The 20598-nt window shown below is 41.5% G+C and overlaps 2 protein-coding genes across 3 annotated transcripts in view; both read left to right on the plus strand.

Moving 5' to 3' along the window:
- The first annotated feature begins 6217 nt into the window (after window positions 1–6217).
- ITGA1 (integrin subunit alpha 1) overlaps window positions 6218–20598 on the plus strand; it is a 153897-nt gene continuing 139516 nt past the window's right edge. Inside the window, exon 1 of the mRNA XM_012740408.3 lies at window positions 6218–6351. Within this exon, the coding sequence (XP_012595862.2) occupies window positions 6291–6351 (61 nt within the window). The 5' untranslated portion in view covers window positions 6218–6290. The remainder of the gene's footprint in view (window positions 6352–20598) is intronic.
- PELO (pelota mRNA surveillance and ribosome rescue factor) lies at window positions 6251–18929 on the plus strand. 2 transcript variants are annotated; one of them, XM_076008016.1, is made up of 3 exons: window positions 6251–6351; window positions 17216–17993; window positions 18293–18929. In XM_076008016.1, the coding sequence occupies exons 2-3, from the start codon at window positions 17268–17270 to the stop codon at window positions 18722–18724; spliced, it is 1158 nt and encodes a 385-aa protein (XP_075864131.1). In that variant the 5' UTR covers window positions 6251–6351; window positions 17216–17267; the 3' UTR covers window positions 18725–18929. The 2 variants fall into 2 exon arrangements, with proteins under 2 accessions (XP_075864131.1, XP_075864132.1); XM_076008017.1 differs by lacking the exon at window positions 6251–6351 and adding an exon at window positions 12334–16386.

Here is a 20598-nt window from a genome sequence, read left to right on the forward strand (position 1 = left end):
GAATTAGAGTTAAGAAAAAAGACTTAGTAAAGTTTTTTGTGTTCATTGATCGTGCTTGTCCTTGGTTTATTATTGGTGGACCTGAGATTCACCCACACAAATGGCAAAGAGTAGGTAGAGATTTAAACGATTTACTTCTAAATCAGGGCCCAGATGCCGTCCCTGTATCTGTTTTTTCGTACTGGGGACTAATCAGAGATATTGTTGAAGGGGCAGATTCAGACCCCAATAAAAAGCAGCTGCTCTCAGTAGCAGAATTCTGCCTCCGACCCGTGTCGCGGTCCGCTTCGAGAACGTCTTTAAAGACGGCCGAAGGGCCAGCTTCTCCTAATAATTTCAAGAGACCAACATATCCTTCCCCTCGCCCCTCAGTTTGTATTAATATGCCCCCTCAGGACCCCTCAGCTGAGCTCCAGACATCTAGAGACGAGCCCCCGATTAGTAGGCCAGACACCAAGACCTTCTATCCTCCCTTGCCCGAGGGTACAGCCCCTCATGCATTCAATTACCCGGTATTCAAAAAACAACCCCTCCAAGAGTCCCTCGACCCCGCAGAAGAGGCAACCCTGGAAGAGGAAGCGGCCCGATATCACAATCCCGAATGGCCTCCTCCTTAGGCGCCTCAGCTTTGCGCACCTTCATTAATGCCTCCCCTTACAATGCCCTTGCTTTTGCGTGCCAAAAAAGACTTAAGTCAAAGGGTTACGCAATTAAGAAATGTTTTACAACTTCAAAAAGAGTTTGCCCAGCTTTCCAAAGACTTGTCCTCCCTCCAAGATACACTTAAAGATTCGGTTTTCATTAGCCACCCACGTCATGAGACCGCCCAGTCTCATGTCACTTTACATAAGAAATCCTTAAAATCCTCCCATAAGGCCTTAGCATTCCCGATAGTTACCCGGTCTGGTGGCCAGAAAAACCTTACCGCCCCTTCTTCGAGCCAGTCCCCACCCCCTTTTCGCCCACGGGACTCTTTTGGCAGGGCAAGCCTCTTTTTTGGGTTCACCTATCGGCTTCCTCCCCTAAAGTCTTTCCCACCTACCCTTACTTAGTAGCTAAGATTATTCGCTTGGGGCGAGAAAATTCCCTTAAGCTCTTTGGAAAGGATCCAGATATAATACTCCCTTATAATGCTTCTCAAATTCGGTGGCTAATACAAAATGATGATGACTGGGCGGTTAACTGTACGTCTTTCCAGGGCAAACTAGATAATCATTACCCCCCTGATAAACTAATTCAGTTCTTCTATCGGACACCTGTAATATTTCCCAAAAAAACAAGAGTCTCCCCCATTCCAGGAGCTGTCTTAGTCTTTACCGACGGATCCTCCTCAGGCACCGCGGCCTATAGCATTAATGGCCAGGTCCGCAGTTTTCCCACCAGATTCTCCTCTGTTCAACTCGTTGAGTTAGCAGCCTTAGTCGCAGTCTTCAAAAACGTAGATCAGTCGCCATTTAACTTGTATACTGATAGTTCTTATGTTGCTCATGCTGTCGCCACTTTTGAAACTGTGCCTCATATTCCGCCCTCCAACAATACCACTCAAATGTTCCAGCAATTGCAAAGACTCATTCATTCCCGCTCTATGCCCTTTTTCATAGGCCATATTCGCACCCACACTGGCCTTCCTGGGCCTCTAGTCGCTGGAAATAATCTTGTTGATCAGGCAACCCGAGTTGCAGGCACAGTCCACACTATCACTGTTGATCCTGTTTGCGCTGCGTGCCAGGCTCATGATTTACACCATCTCAACGCCCATACCCTCAGGCTTAAATTCTCCATTACTAGAGAACAGGCCAGAGAAATCGTCCGCCAATGCAGGGCTTGTTTTACCCTTCTCCCTGAGCCACAGCTAGGAGTCAACCCTCGTGGCCTGATCCCTGGGGAGCTCTGGCAGATAGATGTCACTCATTACCCCCCTTTCGGAAAGCTTAAATATGTACATGTCTCTATAGATACTTGCAGTGGATTTATCTTTGCTTCCCTACAAACAGGCGAGGCCACCCGCCACGTTATCAGCCATGTTATAGCCTGTCTCACCTCCCTCCCTCAGCCTAAAGTTATTAAGACTGATAATGGCCCGGGATATGTCAGCTCCAACTTGAAAAGTTTTTGTGCTCAGTTAGGCATTAAGCATGTTACAGGCATTCCTTACAACCGTCAGGGCCAAGGTATTGTAGAGAGAGCTCATCAGACGTTAAAAAATACGCTCTCCAAACTACAATTGGGAGGAGGAATTTTATATCTCTTGACAGGTAATTCCAAAACCCTGCTTAATCATGCCCTGTTCATTTTAAATTTTCTCACCTTTGACACTGCCGGTAAAACGGCCGCCGACCGCCTTTGGCACCCATCCACCACAGATACTTATGCACAGGCCTTATGGAAGGAGCCACTTACAGGCAAATGGCTGGGGCCTGACCCTGTCCTCATATGGGGAAAAGGACATGCCTGCATCTACATACCCAGATAGGAAACGCCAGATGGCTACCAGAGAGAGCGATTAAGTTATATAACCCACCTAGGGAATCCCCTGAGAAGAATTCTTAATTCTGTTCTCTTCCAGAAATACAATGACTCCCCGAGAAAAGGCGCTGCCTCTCCTATGCCTGATTCTAGTCGTGATCAAGAGCACCATCGCAACCAACATCCATCAGATCTACAATTATACATGGCAGGTAATTAATGAGGCAGGAGACGTTGTTAATTCCTCCTCACGTCTCTCCACCGTTATACCATGGGATCCATTAGAAATTGGCCTATGCATATTAGCTCTTGGGGCTAAAGACCCTGTGTCGGGCCTTCCCGCACTTTTCGCCCCTCAGCCAGCTCCTCCAACGGGAGCCGGACGCTCTGGGACGAGATATAAAGACTTTTATGTTTGCCCAGGGGCTCATCGACCTCGTACCAACAACCACCAATGTGGTTACGCCCCTGACTTCTTTTGTGCCTCCTGGGGCTGTGAGACTACGGGCGATACCTACTGGAGCCCCTCCTCCTCCTGGGACTATATAACAGTCAAAAGAAAATCCCCTTCCCCATACCACCTCAACAGCGGTCCGATCCCCTTTAAGAAAGAGTGTAGCAACCAGTGGTGCAACCCCCTGTTAATTTCATTCACCGAAGCTGGAAAAAAGGCTTCTTGGGATCAGTCCAGGGGATTTGAATGGGGGCTCAGACTTTACATATCTGGGAGAGATATTGGTCTCACATTTAAAATCAAGTTAATTAAAAGCCTCCCCAGAGGTCCTACGGTCGCATTAGGCCCTAATAACAACCTACACCCACCACGGCCTCTCGGTCCCTCCAGGGGCCTACCCTTCTCCCCAACTGTGTCCCCTCCTCCGCTCAGCACCTCCCTATACCAACCTACCCTGCCCGAGGGGCCCCCTTCCTCGGCAGAACTAATTCTCTCCTTAGTCAATGCCTCTGTCAGGACCATCCGAGAGGCCAATAATTCAGAATATTAGGAATGTTGGGTATGCTACTCTCCCCGGCCTCCCTTCTATGAAGGCGTCGCTACTTTTGGTGAGCCATTATTTACTAATGACACCAGCAGACTCAGATGGGGTCTAGAGACCCATGATGGCCTGACAATCAGCCAAGTCACAGGCCTAGGTCTTTGCCTTCTTAGCCCAAGAATGCTCCCTCCCGCACCCTTAGAAAAAATATGTAATCAGTCAATTACTGTCAACTCCACTTTTCAGTATATTCAGGCATCTAACACCTCTTATTTTGCTTGTTCCTCCGGCCTTACCCCGTATGTAGTCTCTGCAATGTTTCTTGAGCATAGAGAGTATTGTGTATTAGTCATGCTCTTTCCCAGACTCACTGTACATCCTGCTAATGAGTTACTTCAGTTTTGGGAACGAGGCACCACAATGCCCCGGGTAAAGAGAGAACCCATCACGGCCATAACACTAGGCCTTGGTGCCACAGGGGCTGGAACAGGCATAGCCTCTCTAGTCACCTCCAATCAACAATACCTACAGCTCTCTGTAGCCATCGATAATGACCTCCGAGAGCTACAGCAAGGTCTAAAATATCTTAAGGAGTCCCTCGCTTCGCTCTCTGAGGTAGTGTTACAAAATAGAAGAGGCTTAGACGTAGTGTTCCTCCAAGAGGGAGGTTTGTGCGCAGCACTCAAAGAAGAATGCTGCTTCTACACAGACAAAACAGGCCTGGTAGAAGATAGCATTGAAAAAGTTAGACAAAGCCTTGAAAATAGAAAGAAACAGAGGGAACAAAGTGAGGCATGGTATCAAAATTGGTTTTCCACATCCCCCTGGCTATCCACATTGCTTCCCTGTGTCTTGGGGCCGTTTGTAGATTTTTTGTTGCTTCTCACTTTTGGGCCTTGGGCATTCAAAAAACTAACCAACTTTGTCAAGTCGCAGGTAGATGCAGCCACACAAAAATCGGTCTCCGTGTTTTACCAACAGCTAGAACAAAGAGGCTCCAGAGAAGACCTCCATACAGAGTCTCCCCATTCAGCCACAGAGGGTCTAAATTTTTCTAACCTTGCCTCAGACATGGAACGCAGTTGGTTCCAAAGGCTGTGGAGACGCCCATGATGGGATTATCGCGATGCCGAGTACCAGGTGCACACCCCCACCAGCAGTGAGGTAACTCCATGATGGGAATATTGTAGGTCCATGCCCGGGGGGCACACTTCATAATCAGAAGTGCCGGAGCTGGATGCCACCTACATAGCCTAAGACAGAGGCCTCACCGTCATTTCGATCGTCTGATCTTATATTTGGGGTGCTGGTCGCGGAAGCCCATCGCGTAGCCTAAGACAGGCTCTCCACCAACCTGTGTAAATCTCCCTCATATTAATAAAGATAGGGGGAAATGTTGGAGACTAAGACCCTCCACATTCCAACGAACTTGTCCTATGCACGGGGCCTCCTTGGGAAAATAGCCTAAGACGAAAATAGCACCCAGCCCTCCAGCTATAGTTCTGAGAAGAATGCATTCCATGACGTGCTTGCTCTAGGGCATGCTACCTGCAATTGTTCCCTACCCCCAGTGAGAGTTGAAGGTTACAGTGAGCACAGTCCAGCATGGACAACACAGAGAGACCCCGCCTCTTAAAAAAAATTAAAAAAAAATAGGAAAATATCAAGTCTTCTTTGAAGCTAAGATGTGAATCTGGAATCTGGCTTTTGACTTAGCGAGGCTGTTCAACTCACCAGGCAAAGAAACCATTGCAAACTCCTAAGTACTTCTGTCCCCAGTCCATCAGAGAGGAGTAACATGAACACAACTTAATGCAGTTTTACTCATAAAAGTCTGTGGCAAGAAAAAAAAAAAAACGAAGCAATTCCCCAAGTTCATCAGATTCAATTCCCAGTGTACAAACATTCTAATTCAGCTTAAACAAAATAGCCCACACACATTCCATTTCTAAGGAGACTGCTTTCCTCCCTCCCTTGTTTTCCTCCTGCTTCCCTCTTTCATTTGTCTCTTTCTTCCTCTTACTTTTTTCCTCCCAGTCTTGTTTCTCCCTTTCCCCCCTTATCATAGTCTTGCCAAAGAAGAGCTCATCTGCGACCACCTTCTAATCACGAATCACCATAAAGGAAGCAAACCCTATAAACGAAAGCAAAGCCCTCAGTGGGGCGTGTTGGGGCGGTGAGGACGCCCCTTCCAGTGCGAGACGACTTCACGGTGAAGGTCAAGGGTGCGCACACTTCCACCGACCGTCTGGTCCTCTCCGAGCAGCCGGACCGCCGGGAAAGCAGCCTCCTCTTAAGGGCGGAGGAGCCCGGACAGGGCACTGCCAGAGCGCCCTTCCTGCCCAGACCGGGAGCGGTGAGGGGTGCGAAGGCGGAGCCAGCGAGCTGGCGACACCCTCCCGAAGGTCCAGCCCTCGCCCGCCTTCCTACCACCTTAGGGATTTGGCACGGAGAGCGGGATCACCCTCTAAATGAAAGGCAGATGTCCCTTTAAGGTTTGCTTTGCAGCCCGTGGACTTTAGCCTAAACACGGGCCCGCGAAGCTGGCTTTATTTGTCCATGTCTCGGACACAGCCTGGGAGGCTGCCAGTGGGATTTCAGAGACCGAGAGCGCGAAGGGGCGGGCGATGTGGCAATCCGTCTGGGATGTGAAAAGCGTGGAGCGAATTTAGAGGCACTCGACGGAAACACAGGAAATCAGTCCTCTCCCGCTCCTGGGCCACGGACCGAGCACCGCGGCGGAGTGGCCGAGCGCGCAGCGTCCGCGCGGGGTCCCGCCAGGTCCTGCCTCCGCACCAGCGCGCCCCCGGGGCTGCGGCCGCCCCGGCCATGGCCCCCCGGCGCCGCGCCAGCCCAGGGGTCGCTGTCGCCTGCTGCGGGCTCCTCACCGGTGAGCGACTCCGCTCTTCTCCGAGCATCTCCTGCGCGCGTGGGCTCGGGGCTTGGCGAGGGCGGGAGGGACACAGAGCCGCGGTCCACGGGCGAGGACGGAGCGCCCGTCCGCGTTCGGGCACTCCGGCTCGTCCGGCCCGCTTAGTGTACAGGAAAGAGTTTCGCGTTCGGGCTCTGGCAGGGATTAGCTTTGGTGTCACTTGGAACCCCTCCACCCCAAGAGTGAGGAGTGAGGCAGTGCTGAAAACTCTATACGGGAGAATTGACTCTTCAAATTAAAGTTTGTTTTGTTTTGATTTTTACAATATACATTGTATTTTAGGACTTTGCTAAATGGCCCTCCTCCCCTTTTTTTGCGGGAGTTAGGAGTGATAACTATAAGTCACCTGATTTATGTGCAAAGCTCCTGCACTCTGGTTGTTTAAGAGTGGACGTTATTGCCTTTTCTTGCTGTCTAGTAATTCAGTCTTTTCTGCTATGAAACAAGAAAAGAGGGATGTAAAGGAAAACTGCTGCTTGTCCCTAAATGATATCGCTATATCAGTACCCAAGAGGAGGAACATTTTGAAATTTAGGAAGGAACGGTGAACATTTACTCTGTAAATATCAGGGTGTGGATTTTTTTTAAGATACAAAATATAGTATTGTTACTTGTGTATAAATATGTATTTTTTTAAGGAGGGGACTTAAAAAACACAGTAGCAAGGCAAAGTTATATCCAATTTAGTAAAAAAAAAAAAGTTGAATTAGAGCATTTTCTAAGATTTCCGCAATGATTTTACCTATGGTCAGATCTTTTTTACCAGTTACTGATGGGGGCGAGTTGAAATGGTGAAAAACAGAAGGCAGATGGGTGAAAGCTTATTGATAGAAGCTGTATGATAGAAAATCACCTGATTAATGGTTTAATTAATGGTTGGCTTTAGCATATCATTGATATTAAACTGTTCAGTATTTTCACTGCTGGCATACTTATTACTACTAGTTAATTGAGTATCTTTACCATTTAAAACAGAGGAGAACCAGCCAGTTTAGTCCTGCCTTAGATGGCCAAGCATTGTTAACTTTTATGAAGATCACTTAGAAATGGATTACTAGCAGGCTGAGCTTTATTCATACTGAGGTGGTGTAAAGACAGTTAATAATGAGCCACTGGCTTTCCATCCAGACATTTTCCACTATTCAGGAAATGTCCAGTAATCCAAACAGTGGTAACTGCAAAACAGCATTACAGCCAGTGAGTGGTTTAACTTACCAGCTACTGTCACTACCCTTCACACATATTTGACCTATGATTCCACTTCAACTCAAATTTTTGAGGGTTGTTTGCATTTTATTGTTGGTTTTGTGCAAAATCTGAATATAGTAATTTACTAACTAATCAAGTTGTACCTTTTTCATTTTACCAAATAAGCAGTCTCTAGTGCAGAAATGATCAAATGAGGGTTGCATATCCTCTAAAAACACATAATGAAACTTAAAATAACAGATGTTAACAAGTTACAATTTCATATATATGTTGGTGGAATATGATGCCTTGCTGAATCCAAGAAGGGACTTGAAAGAAAATAATGCTAAATAATTCTAAATTATAATATTCAGATTCCATGTGTAAGTGTGTATAATTCAATTCTATTGAAATTTAGAATTTAAAAAAGTGATTGTTTCAGAATCAACAAGCTCTTCAACTGTTCTATATTTATGCCCATTTCACAACACAATATTAAGAATCTAAAATTTTACTTCTTCCTTTGCTAATTTCCTCATCAGTCATCATACTGTGTCAGCTCTTTCTTACCAATCTCTTTCATATTTGGAAACTTCTCATCAATTCTTAGAGTTCATACCTAATCTGAGGTCTCATCACGCTAACAATCCATGCACAATACTGTAAAGCTCATCTTCGTGTCTCCAATCTGAACCCAACATTGAATCCACCCTCCCAGTACACCGTTTTCGTTATATCTGAGGTTTTAGTCAAAAATCGTTGGTGTTTTTTAGTTATCTTTAAGATAAAATCCAAAATTCTCAACTGACTGCCCTAATTCAGCACCTCTCTCTATCTCCAGCTACCCCTATGTCAGTTTCCTATTGCTGTTGTAATAAATTGCCTTGGATTTACCAGCTTAAAACAACATAAATTTACTATTTTATAGTTATGTAGGTCAAAAGTTTCACTGGACTAAAACCATAGTGTCACCAGGGCTGCATTTCTTCTGGAAGCTCTAGGGGAGAATCAGTTTCCCTGCTTTTCCACCTCCTACAGGGTACCTACATTCCATGGCTTGTGGCCCCTGTCTCCATCTTCAAAACCAGAAGAGTTCTTCAGATCTTTCTCTCTGACTCTGCTTAATCGTCACATCTCCTCTGACTCTGCCCTATTGCCTGCCTCCCTAAGGATCCCTCTGTGATTACAAGGGGCCCACCAGAATAATCTCCTCATTGCAAGATTCTTAATTTAATTACATATGCCAAGGCCCTTGTGCCAACTAAGGTAACATATTTACAGGTTTCAGGAATTAGGACGTGGACATCTCTGGGAGACAGTTATTCTGCCTACCACAACCCTTACACATAAACTGCCTATTACAGCCAAACCCATATCCTTACTTTCTCCATAACCCTCATTCTCATTTTGCCATTGTAGATATGATCTTGTTGTTTTCTGTGTCTAGAAAATAACTCCACCCTTCCTTCCCACCACCCGCTGCCATATAAACAAAGTTTCTACAGCTTTCAAAGCTGGGTTTACATCAGCACAACAAACTGTCCCCATCCCAATAAACTTCTCATTAGAATTAGAACTTCTTGTATTAACTTCCTCTAACATTTAGTAAAATGATTTGTCAAGAAAGATGTTCTTCCTTAAGTCCAAATAAAGTCTGTATTGTTCTTTTATGTATGTCAAAGCCCCAGCATAAACTGGTGGCACATATAAAGGATTTAACTGAAGAAAATTGCATAAAGGGGAAGTTTACAGAGACCTTAAAGGAATGAGAAAAGACTGTGGAACACTTAGACAAGCAACAGTGGGAACAAAGCACCTAAAGCAACAGTGAGAAGAAAAACCGTGACCATTCCTAGCCCCGAAGAGGTGGCAGTGTTATTAGTAGTTGACTGTGAACTCTAGCTATCGTTGGTGGTGGTGGCAGGTGCTGTTGGACCAGAGTCGTGACCGTAAATAGAGGAATTTTGTTAGTGCCAAAATTGAAGTCCAACAGGGAAGGGGTAAGGGAAATAAATATCCATCCCCATACCTCCCACCCTCTAATGTCTTGCCCAGCCCTCCCATTGGCCATGCCCAAATGGCAAGATCCAACCTCCTAGAGAACAAAGGCCAAAACAGTTAATAACCAGGAATAATTAGCACAACTTAATGCTGAAACATACTATGTGTAAGGCCCTGTGCCAATAACTTTGCATTTATTATTTCATTTTAATCTAAAATAATAAAAATATGTAACTATTATCCATATTTCAGAAAAACAAATCAAAGTACAGTACTAAGAGGTTAATCTCATTTGTCCAATGTTGCACAACTAGTAAATGACAAATTTACTCAATTCAGATCTCTGTCTTCAAATTTCATGTTCTGAAATAATATGACATACAGGCTGCCTAAATATAAGTCGATTGCTCTCTTGCTCACCCCTCTAAATGTGAAATCCAAACGTAATTGTCTAAAAGACTTGGATAAAGACCTAATTAGTGATGAAAGTTAGTCTGTTATCACCATGATTTTTAGATGTATGGTGAAATTAGATAATACCTTACATTAAGTGTAACTCAAATAAGATGACTACCTTTGGTTATTAAGAATATAAATATAGAATTGCTCCTAATTGAATTATATCTCTCCTCCCTAGAAACATTTTGGTTGGCCTAGAAATACGGGTCCTCTTTTGTGACTTTTTTCACAAGCAAGATTTCCTATTCAAAACTAAGTCCAGTGAGGAGATGGGAGCTTTTTGAATATAGGGAGGAAGTCAGCCAAAACACAGAAATGACATCGGATGGCACACAATGTATTATCCAGAATTACTGAAGATTGTGAAAATTTTCTTAGTCATCATGATGTCTATAAAGGCAGCAATGAATTCATAGGATTTCTGTTTGTATAGTAAAGAGGCAATGAGGGTAACAATTATATATATCTGCTAAACTAGTTTACCTACTTTTCTTCCCTGCTATCATGATGCTAACTAGCTATTTGGAAGCATGAACTCTTGGGCCTCAGCTTATCACTGTTGATCTTACTTCAGTAGATGGGTGCTCCTTTTACTTGTTTCTCCAACTCAACAAACTTCTCACTAGATTTAGAACTTACCAAATTTCCATATGCCTCTTAAAATATTTTAGTAGAATAAAGTTGTTCATGTTTAAAATATATTCATAAAAATTGGGGACCAAAATGCTATTCTTTACCTGTACTTCTCTTCTGTTTTATAAAATACAAAATATTGTACTTGAATTCATGTTAAAAAACTGAGATGAAAGATATTTTGGAATTGTTGCTACAGTGCTAAAGTCAGAATAGATTGCCTATTCAGAGTAGTCTATGACTAGAGAATTGTATTCACTCTCAAAGCAGTACAGTAGAGTGTCAAGAGATGCAAATGACTGCACATATTCCTATCCTCAAGATTATTGGGCTTCTTTCAGCTCCTGTATGGTGCCAGCTCCTCTGAAGTCTCCTCGGGGTCTTTGGATTAGTAGTCACTCTCACTGCTACTCATTTTTATGTCCCCACATGAATGTGATTTCCAAAAGACACCCCCCCAGTAGACTGGACCCTCCCCCAGGGAAATGTGTGCCCCAGCACCTTTGCTTCTATAATATAATGTAGCATATGATATTATAATTAAATATCTGATTGTCTTCCCCACATGCTATATGCTCTGTGAGGGCAGGGTTTTGTTTATTAACTTTAGCACCTAGGAGTAATACGCACTTGTTTATTGAATGAATCATAAAAAGAATAGACTATAGACAGACTCATAAAATGCTTAAGGGATCATATTGTCCCCTTTAATTATATCCCCCACCTGGAATATTTATATCTAATTGAATGAAATACATTAGCAATTGAAAGATGCCTCATTATTCTATACACCACTAAGAAAGACAAGCCCCACCAATACAATTATTATTGCTAGATTATTAGATTCATCCTAGTTCCAGAGGTGTTGAAATATGGGGAAATGGGCATCTGAAAATTATAATCAATAATATACAATATAGCTACATGGCAATTTTCTATCACATTTCTTGGGACTTTAAAAACTATTGATATATCATAAGATTTCAAAGAGCCTAATGTCTGACATCCCTTCTAGATAGAAAGATATCAATATTGTTCCTCTGTTACTCTCTTCCAGAGCCAAGCATATATCTGACTCGGGATAATTGTTCCTCTGGCACCAGCAGCCTCACCAGATTCCCAAAACAGAGCTTCCTTTGAATACTGTACCTTTAGAAGGAAGCCTCAGGAGAAACATGATAATAAAATAATCAAAGAATCTCCAGTTACGCATAATTAATGATTCTACTTTTGGGAAACTCTTAGCTTTCTATCCTCTTATTGGTGAGCAAAGGACTATATGTATATGAAGGAGCCTAATTTTATTCTAACTTTTTTCTATAATTTAAAAGGAAGATTAAAAAGTCAACAAAGTTTTAAAAGGAAATTAAAATGCATACTCTGGTTAGTGTTAAGAATTCACTTTATGTGCAAAACATTAATTCTGTTTTATCCCAACAGAAGATCCCTCTAAATGAGATAAGTGAGAAATCTGAATTAATAAAAAAAATCATTGTAATTCAAATATCAAAAGGAATGAAGACTTATACTTTTTCTGTTAATTATATGAGATCTGAAATAAATGCAAATTCTTAAATTTGAATAGAGCACCTAAATCATATTAGAACATCAAATGGTTAAGATATTTTACATTTTATTATAAATCACATACTCTTAACACAAATTAAATGTACTTTCAAAATTATTTTGTTAGCTACACTTTTAGTTTGCCAAATACTATAGTCTGAAAATACATGGGTATTGGACTATCCCTTAAAAATATTTGAGTTATACATTTTATTGTAATATTTTTGGTAAAATTATCTTATACCATATAGGGATACAGGGAAATAGAAACACACACTTTTGTTTATAGGATTTTATTTGGTAAGAACTTTTGTATTGTTTTGTGACAACTGCAAATAAGCCTTTGAATCACAGGAAATTTAGATAGTGAGTACAACAAGTTCCTTTAAAAACCCCGAAACTTTCCCTTTTACCTTTTACCCTTTTGCCTGTATTAGCTGAATATCCTCCCAGTCATCCACTTATCTTTACTTGTGAAGGTCACATGGGAGCCTTTGTACAATCTGAGGTTTGTACATTCTCTCTAAATGAATGATCACATATATCACTAGATGTTCATAATCAGAGATCTGGCTACTTATTCTGTAAAGTTCACTTTCTAAACCATGTATAATAAAAGTAATTGTCTTTATGCATTACTTTAAGACACTTTAAGAACTTTTCCTCAGTTAAAATGTATTTAAAATCACCGTTTTCTTAGCTAAGCATAGATATCTCAAAAATTGGAATAGATTTGTAGAAACTGGCCTTAAGAATAATTGTCCTTTTTAATTTTATTTTTTATTAACATTATACAACAGAATGTGATTTCCTAATTTTAGGATGTCAGTGATAGCCAAGTTAAAAACTCTGAGTTAAAGGAAAACTGATAACCACTCATTCTTTCATAAAGTAAATGTGATTATTTACTACTTCTTGTGCTGTGTTCCAAGAACACAAAGATAAACAAGGAGCACCAGAGTCTGGAAGAGATAAGAGAAGCAATGATGGGAGGGGTTTCTAAGGTGCTTTAAGCAGAGGAGGAAAAAGATCAGGTTTGTGCTGCAAGAAAGTAAGTCTTGCAAAAAAAAATAAAATACGAGATGGAAACATGAAAATTTATACATCCCCTACTATTTTTAAGGGTCTCTGTGCTAAGCACAAGTTATTCAAACAAGATTTCTACCCTTCAGAACCCTCAAATCCCTGCTATTGTCATACAAACTATTTCTAACATATTATTATAATAGGAAAGATTGTAATCCAATTTGCCAATGTGGCACATGAACCATTTCATTCAGTAGGGCTGACCTAAGGTTTCCCTGGAAAGAAGGTGCTGAAATAAATAAATGTACCTAACAGATTATCTGTCAGTCAACTGTTTCAAATCAGTTATGTTTCCAAGGCCAAATAATCATGATCATGTTAAAGTGAACCCTTGTCTCTTGCTTTGTCTGATCCAGATTTTTAGCTTCAAGCCAGGCATTCTTAGAGCACTACAATGTATCAAGTAGTATAATTTCCTTAGAACCTCATAAGGACTGTCAAATGAGAGAAGCAGGACAAATAATCTCATTTACAATATAGAATTTAAAACACTGGGGTTAATGGAGGTTAGGGGAAATGTCTCAAAAGAAGCAAATTAAAAGCTTTTGGAGGTAACAATATTGACTCTTTTTTTCTTCTACAGAGATTAGTATAAATGAGACATTATAGAAAAAATAAATATAATTAAAGTTAGTAATTTAAAAATTTCTATTTGCAACAGAGCTAAACCATGGCCTTTTCCTCATGATTCTGTTTAATTTGGAAAATAGTGAAAATATAACCATAGCAGTTTTAAAACTACTATTTTTATTATAAATTAAGTGAACTACAGTCAACAATGTAAGTGCCTTAAGAGGTATCCATAATAATGTTAAAGTAGCTGCCATACTTTACATTTGACCCACCTAGCTTATCATTCATGAGTGCTTACTAGGTGCAAGGGACCTTTCAAGGGACAATGAAGAGGTACAAGGATGAATCCATCCAGATTTCAATAAGAAAGAAAAGATATGTATTCCAATTAATATAATACATGTTTTCAAGTTTGAGATAACATTTAAGCTGGCCCTTAAAGTATGTAGGATTTATGGAAGCAGGGATGAAAGGAAGTGACATTTTAAATAGCAAGAACAGTATGAGCTAAGGCAGCAAGCTGAAAGTTCTTAATATGTATAGAAAACAAAGGTTACACTCAAGGTGGAATATAGGGTGACCTGAGGGGTAGGTGGAATAGTTTGTAAGGCTAGAGCACTGAGGTGTGAATGCTAGGGATTTGGGATTTTAATTAATAGGGAATAGAAACCCCCAAATAATTCCAAATAAAAGTATAATGATTGGTCTAGAAATACTAAACCACAACACATAATCTGGGAGAAAATATCTGATCACTGATCATTCAACAATAAGCTCAAGTTACTAATAAATAAAAAACACAAGAGTTCCAACTCTTGCAGATGTTTCAGATCAAATAGTAATTCTATGATTTTGTAGTATGTTCAATCACGGAAGCACAATGATATTTAAAAAGTCCAAAGTGGTTTGACTCATGGCTTTAAAAAAATGATAAAAAAATTAACCATGGAATTAAGAGTCAATATGAGTTTTCCACAGGCTTCGAATGCAGAAACAAATATATGTATATTTTTTTCTAAAGTCGAAAAGTAGATCTTTCGCAAAGATTTTATGATGACCTAGGCTGGGCAGAAGAAAAACTGATGTGGAAAAGAATATAATGATTTTAAGAGGTGATAAAAGAGCAGGGAAGGGACTAGTCCCTTTCAAATCCTCCAGGTTGGTTTCTGAGCTGTGGGGTTTGGTTTAACTGTTAACAGTGACAGTTGAGGGAAGTGTGAGTAGATAACTGCACATAATTTGCAGTTGCAGAGATGATTACAAGCATCCATAATATATAATATGGTGGTAGTGGTAATAGGAGAGGTATGGAGTTAAGTAGGTCTGAATTTGAATGTAGTCCTGATATTGAAAACATTTAACTTCCCCATAATTCATTTTCTTCCATAAAATGAGTATAACAAATATTTACCTTATGGGGAGGAAAGTATTTATTGATGAATATTCAATAAGTGACAGCTCTTCAATAAAAACCTTTTGCTCAGATCCTACTGAGTGCCTACCGCTATGATTTTGTGGCTTTTAATCTTTGGCAGACTATGTATGGAAAGAGATGAATTGGACTTAGAAAGGTGATCAAGAGCACTTCAAAGTCCCCAGCTCAAAATTATCTCTCTCCCTCTTTCTCTCTCTCACATACACACACATATGTACACTTTCACTCTACCAATTAGGAATTTTGAGTTAACAAGATCTTTTTAAAAAGATACAGTGTCCTTTGGAAAGGCAAACCACCTTCGGGCTTCAGCGTGACCAGTTCTTTGCTTAGTGAAACGTTGCTGTGTTCTCTTGGAATTGGAAGGCTGCAAAGTGAGTTAAGGAACTTTGTGAGGGCACTCAGTATGATTGGGAGGTGGGGAGGAAGAGGGATGGAGGAAGGTAAAGAGAGAGACAAAAAAAAAAAAACAATAGTGGTTCTACCTGGGACGGTTCTAATTTGGACTTTCTGCTTGTAGAGGACCTTTCTGTACCTTGACAATCTCTGAGAAAGATAATTGAGACTTCAGTTAAAATTATCAAGCTTGTGACAAAGTCAGATTTCTTCCTTTCATCCCTGCCTCACCCATTCAGGGTGGTGAACTCAGCTTTCAAACTCACACAGGATAAGATAGGACAGATAACTAGAAGATTCGTGTGCAGGATTCCTTGGCGCTCCACCCTATCTTAACTTCCAAGAAAATTTATTTTTATTTTCATTTTTTTGCGATTCAGCCGTCTTTTTAAGAGGCAATCCCACTTCTCAACTTCCACTCCCCAATAAAAAATGTTAAGTTTTTAAAATAAATTCTGTAGCTACTTAATCGGGTCAGTCACAGCCTCCCTCAACTTTTAGCTTAGCTTTGGCAGTGAAGACGGGGCCTTAAGCGACTGCGACCCAACCCCCACCCTAAACATTTCACAGGCTACTGAGCAAGGGAAAGCTGAGATTGCTTCGGATTCTACGATTCCCAGGACATCAGGTCAAGCAACTGAGAAGTCCACCCAGGGGTAAATTCCACACATAGTTTCTTCTCTCTCTGGGGCCCGTGCTTTAACATCTGGGTTAATTAGATCGTGCAGACACGGTAACTAAGTGCAGAAAACAGCTGGGCACGTTGCTCAGAGCCCAGACAGAACGTGACCCACAGTTCTTAAAAAAAAACTCTTCTGGAAATACCAGCTCCAACAGGCTTGTAGCGTCTGAGTGCGGACAAGGCCGGAGCAAAACCGAGCACAGTTTGGACCTCTGGGAACAAATCTGCACTTTTGAGAGCTCCTTTAACTTTTAGATACATTATTAATTTACCCAGAGGGAGGAGGAGCAGAGTGGCAACTGCATCCAGCTAAAAAAAAAATATTTGCACTCACATACTCCCCAGAGTTTTCACAAACAGGATGGAAGAGAAAACTTAGGAAGTTCAAGTTCAGCATTAAAATAGAGGACTTGTCACCAAAAAACCCGCGCACCTTCTCTAGAGTTTATTCGTTCCCAGCGCCTTTCCGCTTAGTACGCCTGCGCGCGCGAAAACGGCGGCCCCTCCTCTCCGCTGGGGACGTACAACGTGCGTCGGGAGGCGGGGCGCGGCTTGCGCATGCGCCGTCATTGCGGCGGCTTTTTGCTCCGGTGCCGGCAGCGGGAACCGCGAAGGGTAAGGTGTTCGCTGCGGTATCTCGGGACTCTGAGGAAGGAAGGGCTAGAGGGCTAGCGCGAGTGCTCCCCGTGGCCGCATGAGTCGCAGCAGAAGTATTTCCTTCCCCGCTTGGCAAGTGCCTGTAGAAACCGGGCCCCGCCCCCTTCCCGGCCTACATTCCCTTCCTCCTTCGTGCCCCTTCCCAGGTGGGGACCCCTTTGGTCCTTCTTGTTCTGTCAGTGAGCCCCTGCCAAGGACATGAAGCTTGTGAGGAAGGACATTGAGAAGGACAATGCGGGCCAGGTGACCCTGGTCCCGGAGGAGCCTGAGGACATGTGGCACACTTACAATCTGGTGCAGGTGGGCGACAGCTTGCGCGCCTCCACTATCCGCAAGGTGCAGACAGAGTCCTCCACAGGCAGCGTGGGGAGCAACCGGGTGCGCACTACGCTCACTCTCTGCGTGGAAGCCATCGACTTCGACTCTCAGGCCTGCCAGCTGCGGGTCAAGGGGACCAACATCCAAGAGAATGAGTATGTCAAGATGGGGGCTTACCACACCATCGAGCTGGAGCCCAACCGCCAGTTTACCCTGGCCAAGAAACAGTGGGACAGTGTGGTTCTGGAGCGCATCGAGCAGGCCTGTGACCCAGCCTGGAGCGCTGATGTGGCGGCTGTGGTCATGCAGGAAGGCCTCGCCCATATCTGCTTAGTCACTCCTAGCATGACCCTCACTCGGGCCAAGGTGGAGGTGAACATCCCTAGGAAACGGAAAGGCAACTGCTCCCAGCATGACCGGGCCTTGGAGCGGTTCTATGAACAGGTGGTCCAGGCCATCCAGCGCCACATACACTTTGATATTGTAAAGTGCATCCTGGTGGCAAGCCCAGGATTTGTGAGGGAGCAGTTCTGCGACTACATGTTTCAACAAGCAGTGAAGACTGATAACAAAGTGCTTCTGGAAAACCGGTCCAAATTTCTTCAGGTAAAACAATCTTATCGAGGGATAATTAAGGATGGGCAGAGGGAATGGTATAAACTACTCGTAAAGTTTTAGAACTTGGAAAAATAAGAGGAGAATGTATTTATATGGCTGGAATTTTAAGTGAGATAATGAAATGAAAATAGGACTGTTAAATATCTGGCAAATTTATATAGTAAACTCCACTTAAATCCTTAAACATATAAAGCCTTATTAGTGCTTTTTAGCTTTAGGTTATTGTGGGCTGATTAATGGGTGTTCTGAGAGATCTGTTTGTCTAACTTTTATAATTGTAATTTTAGGTACATGCCTCCTCTGGACACAAGTACTCCCTGAAAGAGGCTCTTTGTGACCCTACTGTAGCTAGCCGCCTTTCAGACACTAAAGCTGCTGGGGAAGTAAAAGCCTTGGATGACTTCTATAAAATGTTACAACATGAACCTGACCGTGCTTTCTATGGACTCAAGCAGGTGGAGAAGGCCAATGAAGCCATGGCAATTGACACATTGCTCATCAGTGATGAGCTCTTCAGGCACCAGGATGTAGCCACACGGAGCCGGTATGTGAGGCTGGTGGACAGTGTGAAAGAGAATGCAGGCACGGTTAGGATATTCTCTAGTCTTCATGTATCTGGGGAACAGCTTAGCCAACTGACTGGGGTAGCTGCCATTCTCCGATTCCCTGTCCCTGAACTCTCTGACCAAGAGGATGATTCCAGTTCTGAAGAGGATTAATGACGGAAACTGAAAATTGAGACAACCTGTGTCTCACTCCATCATTGTTACAGTACACTTCTCAGCACCCTTGTGACAGAAAGCTGCAAGAGTGGCACTTTTTGATTGACACAGGGATTTCTTATGTATTTGGCCACACTAGGTATTTTGTCGTTGGCAGGACATGTATTCAAACTAAAAAATAAAAGGAAATAATCTCTCTGTACTAACATCCTTATTAATTAGAATAATTTTATATGGGAATTATGAGTTATTTGTAGTACTTAGAACAATGTGTAATAAGAATGCCTATACAGTATATTGTTTGGGATAGATCAAATCTCACACTGCGTGCTTTTAAATACTTTTGCTTAGAAAGAGCTTTTTACTATCTCAGTATCCTCAGTTTACATTGCTTTATTTTAATTTTGCCTGGTGTTCTTACATTTAATAACCCTTTTCCTTCCCACCTCCCCCCACACTCCATCTTTTCTTTTGAATTTAAGTGTTTTTGCTATTTTAAATGATAGCAATTAGTAGAGTTGAAGACAAGTTTAAAATAATATTTTTCTTAAGAGACTTGGTAAACTAATGTTAAAAATAAATTCTTGGTGGTTTTTCATTAGAATTAGTCATTTGCTTTAGAGGACCACTTAATCAGTTATTTTCAGATAATAAAGCTTTGATTGCTACAGGTTCTCAAGATAATCTCTTTGAGGCCTTTTTATTTTTAAAATGAGACTAAGGTATGTGATTTGCCTGTTATATGGCTAATTAGTGGCAACGCTGGAGTAGTCCTCAATCTGAACTTCAGTTCTTTGCACTGAAACATTGCCACACTATTTTTTGTTTATTTATTTTTGACTTGTCAAAGTTATATTTAATACTATCTTATATTTGTATGTGGCATTAGTCCGTGCTATGAGATTCTTATTGGACTATTTTAGGTGTTAAAAAGCCTGCTGAGAAAGTTTAAGTCACATCACTAGTATGTGGCAGCTGACTTGTATGCCAATATTCTTTACTATAACTATGGAATTTCTGCAAGTACCTTGGAGTTTAAAATATTCTTTTTATTCACTATTTTTGATGTGCATTTCTAAAAGGGTGGTAGCCTTAGGAATGGAATTGCACCTTGACCTTTTTTTATAAACCTCAATTTAGCAAAATTATTAGGAAAGATCTTATAAAGAATGATCATTCATTTTGTAACTCCTGGATCAGAAATGGCTATTCAAGTAGGGATACTAAAGTTTTAGAACTTATCTGTGTCAGTGGTCCTTCCTCATGGTGTAATAGATTGGGGATTTTTTATAGACTTTCTAACTAGTTTGAACCTTTTTATATGTGGTTGGGAACTGACACTTCCATATAATTTAAAATTATATATTTATATTTTTATATATTTACTTCCTAATCTAAAAATAATTCAGATTGTCATTTCATTATAATTCCATGATTCCATGAATAACTTTAAAATATTAAAAGATGTTATTAAATAATTTAACAGGGAATATAGAAATGAAGTCATTTCATTATTTCATTCATCTATTAGATTCTTAAAATTAGAACCTAATAGATAATGAATTATAGTTTCAATAAGAATTTGGAGATTTTTGGACATGAGTTACTCATAATCTATGCATTACTGAAATGAAGCCTAATAAATCTAACAAATACATTTTGGGTTATTGGTTCTCAAGTTTAGCAGCATGTTAGCCTCACCTTGGAAGCTCTTAAAGCTCTCAATACCCAGACTGCAGCCCAAACTAAATGACCTTTCACCCCTAGAAATGCTGTTTTTTTTTTTTAAGGTATCCATTTGATTCCAATAGATACCAAGGCTGAGAACCACTGATTCAGATCTTGCTATTCAAACATATGGTCCATGGACC

The sequence above is a fragment of the Microcebus murinus genome, chromosome 11 (genome assembly GCF_040939455.1).
Source record: "Microcebus murinus isolate Inina chromosome 11, M.murinus_Inina_mat1.0, whole genome shotgun sequence".
Classification (NCBI taxonomy): domain Eukaryota; kingdom Metazoa; phylum Chordata; class Mammalia; order Primates; family Cheirogaleidae; genus Microcebus; species Microcebus murinus.